This window comes from Berghia stephanieae, chromosome 8 (genome assembly GCF_034508935.2).
Source record: "Berghia stephanieae isolate SIO BIC M18660-M18661 chromosome 8, UCSD_Bste_1.3, whole genome shotgun sequence".
Classification (NCBI taxonomy): domain Eukaryota; kingdom Metazoa; phylum Mollusca; class Gastropoda; order Nudibranchia; family Aeolidiidae; genus Berghia; species Berghia stephanieae.
The window spans coordinates 53,141,449-53,153,948 of NC_088367.1; the positions used below are offsets into that span (position 1 = coordinate 53,141,449).

Here is a 12,500-nt window from a genome sequence, read left to right on the forward strand (position 1 = left end):
CATCACCGCCATTTTGAAATACTTCTGAAGGGAGCATTGAACTGAATCCAGAGAAGAAAAACATTATCAATCTGATAATGTTTTGACTTTTATACATTCTGATCACATGAGATGTGAAAAAGTTCTACCAGCATGAATAGTAAAGCGTACCGATTTTCTTTGTTGAGAACCAAGCAGCTGGTTGCAGGACAGACGTGACATCAGACTATTGAATCATATTTTTAATTGTTTTTAACAAAATAACATTCATTGTTCAAAACTTGCAGAGTAATTTGATTTGATTCGAACTACACAAGCTGAATTGACAATGTATACGGACTAGCTACCTCAACCCCATCAATTTCAAAATGGAGAATTTCTTTTTAAAAATGTAAATTACAACTGCAATGATAAAGTGCTGTAATTTTATACTGTCATCTGCACTCTAACACTTAAGGGGCGATTTGGGTCTTTTCAAAAAAAAAAAAATTACCAATATTGGGTGGTTTTAATCATTGTATGTCGTCAATATAGGTTAAAAACAACATTTATAGTGAAAAAAATTTTTTTATCTGTGTTGATACCCATTTTACGACCTAATTTGGGGGTCTGACATAAAAAAATATAAACAATCTTGTGGCAAACGTTCCACAAAAACTTTAAAGAAGGAATGACCTCCATATTCTTCCTCTTGTCAACATTGTACCATAGTGTGTCACCATAGAGAGACTTTACGGCTTCAGCTTATGGAATTTTTATTAGAACATTACAATTTGAGGGAAACAAAATGTTATGACAAATTGATGTTAAAAATTCATAATTAGGATTATAATTCAAAATTCAAATATTTTATCAAAAAAATCTCTCTATGGTGACACAATACTTATCTCTGTTATAACTGTGGAAATTTTCAGACAATTTCATTGATAGATTCAGAGAAACGTTTGACACAGTATCCCATACCCTTAGAAAAATGACATTCTGGGAAAATAGCAAAATAGCTTCCCGTTTTTCAACTTTTTTACTATCTGTACCATTTTCGACTGTGTTTTTCATGATTTTATAGTCTACTTTAGGAATTTGGACTTCAATTATATTATTTCAATTTCCACCAAAATCTAAAAATCTATTTTTCGAAGGATTTTCCTAATAATTAGACCCAAACCGCCCCGCGATCTTCTCTTCACGAGTCGTCTTTCAAGATGTTCAATCGTGTCTTTGGTCAAAGTTTGTATACAGATTATGACAGAAGGTTGGTCTTTATCGAAGCTGGTATAGACATCGTAAATGTTACATTAAGTTCAAATTTCACTTCTTATTATAAACCCTCCACATCTTCCCAGCCTCAACGCCCCCCCCCCCCCCCCCCCCCCCCCCCCCCCCCCCCCCCCCCAACAAAAAAAAAACCAAAACAATTTAACAAAAGAAAAAAAAAGAAGAAAGAATTGAATACCAAAAAAAAAAAAAGAACAACAAAAACCAAACAAACATAAAATAAACAACAAAACAAACAAAAAAATAAATAAAAACAAATATAGCAAGGAAACCCAACACACAAACAATAACATTAAAAAAAAAAAACAAAACAAAAAATATTCAACAAATCAAACATACCAAAAAACAAAAATAACAAAACGATAATATCAAATTTAAGACAAAATGCCACAATCGGCCTTTTCCTGACCTTTGCACTGTTGGTCTACAGTGGCCTGCATCTCATCCCGTTTGGTGGTGAACATGATTTTCAAGGCGGGTTCCAGGGAGGGCAGGCACTTCTCGATCAGAGGATTCATGCAGTTGAGAGCATCTTGGAAGAGCCTGGAAATAGGACAAAAAATCAGTTTCCATCGATAACAATAACAACAACAACAACAACAACAACAACAACAACAACAAAAGATACTTGAACCCCTGCGTTCGGAGTTTCCAAAATGGGTACTGCCGTGCTCTTCGTTAACCCTTTCCTTACCAACTACAGAAAAATCGTCACATTTGTTACGATTCGATGAAAATGTTTCGTAATCAGATTTGTTTTGAACTTTACAGAATTTTATGAACAATCTTTGTTTTATAATGCTTGTTGTGCTGCACAAAATATGTATGTATAACTAGTATGTAGCCTACATATTTCTAATGAATTTGAGTGTAAAATGTCAAGTTCTGTGTTGGGGAGGTTTAACATTTCTGGTAAAATCACGAATATGGTCGGTTAGGAGAGAGTGACTAAAAGCCTGATTTTTGATGTATTTGACGGAAGCATCTTGATTCCACGTGGAACATTGAGGGCCGCAACAACATCTTCCGTCTAAATCGGAGTTTTTTTAGATCTTTTTTATCCGAGCACAGGTTTGTCCAGGCTGTTTCATCAACCAGGTCCCGATGCTTCGTCGCCATGTCTGCTTTTGTCGACCAACTCTCCCCAGGAAATGTACATTTTTGAGACCGATTGTGGCATTTTGTCTCAAATTTGATATTATCTTTTTTTAATTATTTTTTTTTTGTGTGTTTTATTTTGTTTGATTTGTTGTTTATTTAATTTATTATTTTTAGTTGTTTTTAAAATATTGTTTTTATTGGGGTTTTTTGTATGTTTGTTGTGTTGGATTATTTTGTTTGTTTTGTTTCTTTTTGGCTTATTTGTTTTATATTTGTTTTGTTGTTTATATTTTGTTTGTTTTTTGATGTTGGTCTTTTTTGGTTTGTTTTCATTTCTTTCTTTCTTCCTTTTTTTGGGGGGGGGGGGGGGGGGGGGGTGGGGATAGGGGAGGGGGTGTTGAGGCTGGGGTGATGGGGAGTGGGTTGAGGTGGGGTGATGGGGAGGGGGTTGAGGCGTGGGGTGATGGGGAGGGGGTGAGGCGGGGTGTGGGGGGGGGGCTTGAGGCTGGGGTGATGGGGGGGGGGGGGTTGAGGCTGGGTGTGGGGAGGGGGGCTTGAGGCTGGGGTGATAGGGAGGGGGTTGAGGCTGGGGTGATGGGGGGGGGGGGGCTTGAGGCTGGGGTGATGGGGAGGGGGTTGAGGCTGGGGTGATGGGGGGGGGGGCTTGAGGCTGGGGTGATGGGGAGGGGTTTGAGGCTGGGGTGATGGGGAGGGGTTGAGGCTGGGGTGATGGGGAGGGGGGTTGGGCTGGGTGATGGGGAGGGGGTTGAGGTGGGGTGATGGGGAGGGGGTGAGGCTGGGGTGTGGGGAGGGGGTTGAGGCTGGGGTGATGGGGAGGGGGTTGAGGCTGAGGTGATTGGGAGGGGGTTGAGGCTGGGGTGATTGGGGGGGGGAGGGGGTTGAGGCTGGGGTGATGGGGAGGGGGTTGAGGCTGGGGGGGATAGGGAGGGGGTTGAGGCTGGGGTGATGGCGGGAGGGGGTGAGGCTGGGGGTGATGGGGAGGGGGTTGAGGCTGGTGTGATGGGGAGGGGGTTGAGGCTGGGGTGATGGGGAGGGGGTTGAGGCTGGGGTGATGCGGAGGGGGTTGAGGCTGGTGTTATGGGGAGGGGGTTGAGGCTGGGGTGATGGGGAGGGGGTTGAGGCTGGGGGTGTTGGGGGGGGCTTGAGGCTGGGGTGATGGGGAGGGGGTTGAGGCTGGGGGGGATAGGGAGGGGGTTGAGGCTGGGGTGATGGGGAGGGGGTTGAGGCTGGGGTGATGGGGAGGGGGTTGAGGCTGGGGTGATGGGGAGGGGGGTTGAGGCTGGGGTGATGGGGAGGGGGTTGAGGCTGGGGTGATGCGGAGGGGGTTGAGGCTGGGGTGATGGGGAGGGGGTTGAGGCTGGGGTGATGGGGAGGGGGTTGAGGCTGGGGTGATGGGGTGGGGGTTGGGCTGGGGTGATGGGGAGGGGGGTGAGGTGGGGTGATGGGGAGGGGGTTGAGGTGGGGTGATGGGGAGGGGTTGAGGCTGGGGTGATGGGGAGGGGTTGAGGTGGGGTGATGGGGGGGGTGGAGCTGGGGGGATAGGGAGGGGGTTGAGGTGGGGTGATGGGGAGGGGGTTGAGGCTGGGGTGATGGGGGGGGCTTGAGGTGGGGTGATGGGGGGGGGGGCTTGAGGCTGGGGTGATGGGGAGGGGTTTGAGGCTGGGGTGATGGGGAGGGGGTTGAGGCTGGGGTGATGGGGAGGGGGTTGAGGCTGGGGTGATGGGGAGGGTTTAGAATAAGAAATGAAATTTGAGCCTAATTTAAAATTTACGTCATCACAGGATAAGATCTTATTTGGGAGGTCTTCTTTATCCAGGCCCAGGTTTGTCCAGGCTGCTTCTTCAACTCAGTCTCGATGCACCGTCGCCATGTCTGTTTTGGGTCGACCAACCCTCCCCAGGAAATGTCCGTCATCACAGCCAAAGAAGATCACGGGAAGAATGAAATTGTGAGTTATTGTACTCCGTAATTCCACGGAATCATATAAGTTGTTTCCTTGAGCAATAGGATTCAATAGTCGTAACGTCACTTCCTTCCTAATGACGCATGGTAACTTAGTAACACTGGCTCTAAACTATCGGAACAATGGCGGACGCCCGTATAAAATATTTCTCCGGCGAGCATAAAAGCGTAACCAGAGGGGGAAAAAACATAAATTTGATCATGTTTTGACTTTTACACATTCTGGTCACCAGGCATATGAAAAGTTCTAGCCAGCTTGAAGAATAAAAAGCAACGATTTTCTTTGTTTAGAAACAAGATGGCCGCCGTTGCCTGGGGGCGTGACATCAGACTACTGAATACAATTCTAGCAACAAATCGCGTGTTACTTTCGGTTGTTGATCGTTGTCGTGTGTTTCTGTCGCTCACGTTTTTGATAAGTATCAGGCCTTTGGGTTACGACAGCCACGACGCTATCAACGCCCATAATAATAATAATAATAATAATAATAATAATAATAATAATAATAATAATAATAATAATAATAATAATAATTTCTTTACCTGCATTTTCTGGGTGCGTCGGTGTCCTTATTCTTAAGAGCGTGGTTGAATTCCGGCCCGATACAGTGCGCTATTTTTAGACAGGCATCGTCACGTTGACCTACAGGCGATGCTTGAAGAGGGATAGAAAGATTAGACAGATACCATACACACAAGGAACTCGTTCAGAAACATTTATCTCTATTGCAACTCCATCATCTACGGGTTGCCAAAAATCCTCGATTGTGGCCACTCCAATATTAAGCTGCTCGTAAAGATAGTATGCGCTAGGCTAAGAATGATAATAATTTCTTGCTACCCTTTGGATAGGACGCTAGTCTATCACAAAGTACATTCCGACGTATCAAACAGAACCAGCAACCCAATCACTGCTGAGTGGATAGAAAAGGAGGGGAGGGGAGGGGGTCAGAAAGAATTTTGACACGGGTTCGAACCCGGTCCTTTTGCGTGTGAAGCAAGCGCTCTACCAACTGAGCTATCAGGATCCCCACTTAATGAGAGATAGTTTTGGCTGTAAGTTTTGCTACATACAATGACGGTGTTTGAATTATATCTCCTGGTTATATAAATGAGGTGCGCTTGGCTAAGAAACTCACAACATTGCCATCCAGAAAGATACCGGACCAACAGACACAAAACTATGAACAACCTAAACAACGTTTATAATCAGGTTAACACAGTTTAGTAAGAATTAGTCATAAACATGGATGGCAAAAACATTAACAAAGACTCTTTTGACGTCAATTTCATTCTATCTATTGTTACCAAAACAAACAAGATTTGACAATAGCCTTTATTTCCCCGACAGAATTTGGGGTTTTCCACTAATTTTGATAAAGGAAAATTAAATAAACAGCTTATCACTCTAACACTAATAATAATAATAATAATAAATAATAATAATAATATAATAATAATTAATAATAATAATATAATAATAATAATAATAATAATAATAATAATAATAATATAATAATAATATAATAATAATAATAATATATAATAATAATAATAATAATAATAATAATAATATAATATAATAATAATAATAATAATAATGAAAATAATAATAATAATAATAATAATAATAATAATAATAATAATAATAATAATAATAATAATAATAATAATAATAATAAATAATAATAATAATAATAATAATAAATAAACATTCGGGTGAGGGTAGGGTTCCATTTAGATCAGTTGATAAAGCTCTCACTCTGCAAACAAAATATAACAGGGTCGATCCCACTTCCTGTTCAGGCTTTCTTACTTCTCTTTTATCCCCCCCCCCTCCCCCCCCCCCTCACCCCCTCCGCCTTATCCGCCCATCAACACCGATTGAATAGGCAGGTGTTTTGGACAATTCGGTCGTCCTACACTGAATAAACACATTAAAAACATTTGACCAGAAAACTCGTCCTATCAAATATCTCTCAATCAAATCGACCCTCAATCCCCAAATATTCCTAAAAGGAAGTACTTGAAGGAAGTCCCGGGTTTGGGCGTTTGTGACAAGACAAGGGACGTTTTATTCGATCGATATTTGAAGGACGAATTTCTGGCCAAATTATTTAAAACGTGCCATTTCAAAATATGCTAAATTGGCCACATCTATTAACCCTCTCCTTACCAACGGCAGGAAAATCGTCACATTCATTACGATGCAACCAACAACTTTCTCATCTTATTATTCTTGTTTCTCACAAACTTTGAAGAAAATTTGTTTATTATAGCCATAAACACTTGACACTGTATTGTAGAGCTCATTTTGCTGAACAATCTTATTATGCATAGAATGTGCTTGTTAATCTTCTGTTTGAGTAGGAAAATATATTTTTCTTTTTGGATGGATGTGAAGTTCAGGGGAAAATTCTGAAAATGGCCGGTAAGGAGAGGGTTAAATTCACTTAAGTGTACGAATATAGTTCCAACAATGAATAGATAGAATGCGCTTGGCCAAGGAGTTCACAACATTGCCATCCGGAAGTATAACGGACCAACACACAAACTCTGTGTAACCATGAACTTTTATAGTCTGGTTTATACAGTTTAGTGAGAACAACTCACAAACGCGGATGGCAAAAACAATAACAAAGGCCCGAGTGACGTCATCTGCATACTATCTATAGTTCCTCACAGCTGCTACAAAGGCTTGTGTAGTTGGAGATTATTCCGGTTTCTATAGATAGAACGAAGTTGACGCCACTCAAGTCTTTGTTATTGCTTTTTGCCTCCGCGTTTATGAGTAATTCTCACTAAACTGTATTCACCAGACTATAACCGTTCATGGTAAAACATAGTTTTGTGTGTTGGTCCGTTATACTTCAGGGTGGCGATGTTGTGAGCTTCTTAGCCAAGCGTATATATAGTTCGAAGCCACAAAGGTCTTTGTTATTTTTATTTTATTTTTGCCAACCGCGTTTATGTGTAATGCTCACTGGACTGTATTAACCTGACTATAAACGTTCATGGGTACACACAGTTTTGTGTGTTAGTCCGTTATACTTCCGGATGGCAATGTTATGAGCTTCTCAGCCAAGCGCATACTATCTATAAATAGAATGCGCTTGGCCAAGGAGTTCACAACATTGCCATCCGGAAGTATAACGGACCAACACACAAACTCTGTGTAACCATGAACTTTTATAATCTGGTTAATTACAGTTTAGTGAGAACAACTCACAAATGCGGATGGCAAAAACAATAACAAAGGCCTGAGTGACGTCATCTGCATACTATCTATACTATCAATAACGTTAAGCTGACAATAGCAATTGAAGAACTTTCACCCATATCGAGATATTGAGGATTATCTCCCCTATAATTTCTTACAAGCCTATAGATAGTATGCAGATGACGTCACTCAGGCCTTTGTTATCGTTTTTGGCATCCGAGTTTGTGAGTTGTTCTCACTAAACTGTATTAACCTGACTATAAAAGTTCATGGTTACATAGAGTTTGTGTGTTGGTCCGTTATACTTCCGGATGGCAATGTTGTGAACTCCTTGGCCAAGCGCATTCTATCTATTATTTTAACATATTTAAACTTCAGATACACACAAATATAGAGACATTTCTGTACCAAATGATGCGTCAAAATAAAGTTTACATTTCAATTTATCTCATGGAGGAAAAATCTCCAAAAAATGAAAAATCGATTTAACTAGCTTTGGAAGCCCAGCCTTCAATAGGATTCAACAGTCGTAACGTCACTTCCTTCCTAATGACGCATGGTAACTTAGTAATACTGGCTATAAACTATCGGAACAATGGCGGAGGCCCGTTGAAATATTTCTCCGACGAGCATGAAAATGTATCTAGAGGAGAAAAACATTATAAATATGATTTTGTTTTAACTTTTATACATTCTGATCACGAGACATATGAAAGGTTCTAGCCAGTTTGAAGAATAAAAAGTAATGGTTTTCTTTGTTTAGAACCAAGATGGCCGCCGTTGCCGGGTGGCGTGACATCAGACTACTGAATCCAATTGCTTGTTACATTTTTTGGAATGGAGGCTATTCTCTCGCACAGTTCTTTCGGACAATTCTTAACAGACCCAGTTACTCGGTTAATTCTGGAGGTTAAAAAAAAAATATCGACTTTATCAGGATTGAGTCTGGGCAGTTTGCAAGTGACGTACTCTAGGAACTGAGCTATCCAGACAAAATTTCTTACTTTCATCGGTCAGACAAATCGGCACCATTTCGTCTAGACTACTTGAAATGATTTCAACTTGGTACTTCAATTCGTCTGGGCACTGCAGGTTGGACAAACACGCTCTGGTCTGTTTGAAAGCCCTGTTGATAAAGAGTAAAAATAATTGCGGCTATGTGGTCTTGTGGTATGAAACTCGCTTTCGGGATAGGAAGGTCCTGGGTTCGAGCCTCGCTCGACGCATAGTTGAGTCCTTGGCAAAAGCTCTTCATTCACATTATTTCAACGTACTCAGGTGTAAAATGAGTACCTGTTCGTTAACAGCTAGTCATTTTGTTTGTTATTTTTTTTTACCGTTTTAACCAAATGGCAACTTTGGTAAAATGTGATATCGTGCAGTTATAATAATAATGATAATAATAATAATAATAATAATAATAATAATAATAATAATAATAATAATAATAATAATAATAACAATAATAATAATAATAATAATAATAATAATAATAATAATAATAATAATAATAATATAATGATAATAATAATAATAATAATAATAATAATAATAATAATAATAATAATAATAATAATAATAATAATAATAATAATGATGATGATGATGATGATGATAATAATAATAATAAATAATATAAATAATAATAATGATAATAATAATAATAATAATAATAATAATAATAATAATAATAATAATGATGATAATAATAATAATAATAATAATAATAATAATAATATAATAATAATAATAATAATAATAATAATAATGATAATACTAATACTAATAATAATAATAATAATAATAATAAAATAATAATAATAATAATAATAATAATAATAATAATGATGATAATAATAATAATAATAATAATAATAATAATAATAATAATAATAATAATAATAATAATAATAATAATAATAATAATAATAATAATTATAATAATATGAAAATAATAATAGTCCTTAAGAGCCATTATGCTCATGGAGTTGGAGTTTATCCCTGTTTATATAGCGTGAAATGAAAATAGCAATTGCTTGCTATCCTTTTGATAGGACGCTAGTCTATCTTGTAGTTATAGGTTTCTTTTTTTTTAAACATGTTCCTGTGTCACAAAGTAAAGGATCTATAACAATAGGGGATGAGCTTAGCGGAAGAGTAGCGTCCCTTGATTGGACGTCACGAGCTGAAAAGTTAGAGAAAGAACGTCATGTTGGTTGTGCGGCATGAAGAACTTCACCGAAAGCGAGGACGAGAGAGAGGCATGCGCAAAACGATTTTGACGTTCTCTCTGAAAGGTGACGTCCAATCAAGGGACGCTACTCTTTCGCTAATCTCATTCCCTATAGGGGTGTAATGAATCTATATATAGCATTACTTGCAGGTTGTAGGGATGTCTGCATTCTCGTTCAGTTTCGTCATAATTTCTTCACACTCCAACAGTTCCTCGATACAAGCTGACGAAGGGCTGATGCCTGAAAATAGAAATAATAAGTAGACAAGTCAAGTATACTGTCAGAATAAATATACAGAAACAGAGCGAGACATGACGGCTGTTAGGCGATATTACATTTCTATCCCGATAAGACAACTCTGTTAACGGCCAGGTACTCATTTTACATCTGATTGCAGTGAAAGAATGATTGTAAAGAGCCTTTTTCAAGAACTAACTATGAGACGAATGAGGCTTGATCCCTGGACCTGCCGATCCGAAAGCGAGTGTATTATTTTTACCAGAGGACCCCATTGGCACACATGACAGTATGCCGTTGATCGTTTTAAAGAGCTGACAAATGGGCATGATCTATATTCCCTTTCCATGTGCTGTGGACCATTGGTCACATTGAAAAATGTGCTCAAAATGATCCACATAGTGAGAAGTATTCACAGCTTTTGAAATATCTTACATCACGATTGGTCATTTTGTTCAGCTTGACACATGGGTATGTTTACAACTTTCATAAACAAAGCAATGTGTTAACATTTGTTAAGAAATATCCAATCGTTTGACGTAAACAAATCATGTGATTGATGACTTGGTTGGACGAAAACCTGAATATAGATCGATCCCATTTGTACTGGATGAATGGATGGGGCCATAGAGCTGATGGTTGGTTTTTGTGTTCAAGGGTTTTACGGCGCTTGAGCGTGATCTTTGTGAACTCCAAGTATAACGAAGGCCTCGGCTTGATACACATTGAGGTCATTTCAGTGCCAGTAAAAAAAATTGAAGTGGGAGAGTCGAAATTCTAAATAACAAATGAAATCGCACAAGAAAAGTAAGGCAATGGGGAATTGGTTGAAATTGTAGGGAACTGATGTAGATCCCAAGAGCATACTGCCATTAATTGTACTTAGTTTGAGATCACCCAGAAGTAAAATACCCATCCACACAGACACACGCACAGGAGTCCACGAACAGGAACACACTCAAATGTTTACATTCCTATTCAAAACAACAAATATACTAATACATAACAGAGAAATGATTTACAACGAAAATAATATCATCTTTGTTTCCCTCCCTGACAAGAATTCTCTTCAGGGAAAGGACAAACCAAGTCATCTCATTCCAAGAAAAAGATAGAAATGAACTTAGAAAACAGGCTTAAGGGGATAGAAGACACGGCAAGTGATCTCCTGCCCACGATGGGACAAAACCAAGTCATCTCATACCAAGACAAAGACAGAAAGCAGATAGAGGGGGATGGAAGACAGTAAGAGACCTTCTTGTCCACCATGCCCCATCCAGAAACAGCAAGACGGATTGTCCAACGCCTGGAAATATTTCAATGTTTATCAACCTGAAACAATGATGAAATTACCCCTGATTAATCAGTTTACTGGCACGCAAAGTCTCAGGTTTGAGAATTTTTGCCAAGGTGAAGGTCATTTAAATCGTCGAATGTTTGAAGGATGCATTTCTGGTCAAATTTTAAAATACCTGTCTTTCCAGAGTGTGGGTTAAAGGGAAATAAAGGGAAATAATGAGGTAAAAACTACAATATCTCAGTATTATAAGCGATTACTTCCCTTGGAAATGACAAATATCTAACGAAGTTAACGTCACTCGAAACTTTGTTAATGTTTTTTGCCATCCCTTTTATGAGTAATTCTCACTAAACTGTATTAACCAGACTATAAAAGTTCAAGGTTGCACGTAGTTTTGTGTGTTGGTCCGTTATACTTCCGGATGGCAATGTTGTGAGCGTGTAAGCCAAGCGCATACTACCTATAATTTATACAACAAGATATGAAGTGAGTAGAAAAGTGCCAGAAGACAATAGAGAATAAAAATTTTTCGCGGCGGTGGTGGGGTTTGAACCTGCGACCTTATTGGTACGACAACTCCGCCTGGCAGGTGAGAGCGTGGCTCTACCGTGTGAGCTATCCACGAACACAAAAATATTCGTATCAAACCAAGTCCTTTCTAGATCCCTCTCTCACCCACTTCTGGAGATCGCCGATTCGTTCGCACACCACCATCGCGAAGTTATTTTTGACCAGCAGTTAAGCTTAATAGCCAATATTCTCAACACAAACATATAACATAGAAACGATTGAGACATTGAGTATGCTCCGGTGTATGGGGTGAATTTTTAATTCAGAAAAGTGAGTGGAGCAGGTACTTATGTTGGTAACAACAAGATATGAAGTGAGTAGAAAAGTGCCAGTATGACAAGAATCATAAGTTCCCTGATATGACCGAAGCCATTCCAATTTACAGATAAGTCATACGGCAAGTTTTGGGTATATAGCGTTTATTCAGCCAACAGCATAAACAATAAAGTAGAAACAAAACGGTTCTTCTTTCAGTCGAATCCGGTTAAACTAGTATATTATGTATCCAAATAAAATTGTTCACACACACAAACACACACACACACACACATATACAAACACTCATATTATATGCAAACACACACACATACAATACAAACAC

General features: G+C 39.0%; 1 protein-coding gene across 1 annotated transcript in view; it reads right to left on the reverse strand.

Annotated features, from left to right (window-relative positions):
* LOC144978874 (uncharacterized) overlaps positions 1-12,500 on the reverse strand; it is a gene marked incomplete in the record, with an annotated part of 149,669 nt that overhangs the window by 103,581 nt on the left and 33,588 nt on the right. The window contains 4 exon segments of the mRNA XM_078925460.1: positions 1,664-1,797; positions 4,882-4,993; positions 8,563-8,684; positions 9,936-10,032. Of these exon segments, the coding sequence (XP_078781586.1) occupies positions 1,664-1,797; positions 4,882-4,993; positions 8,563-8,684; positions 9,936-10,032 (465 nt within the window).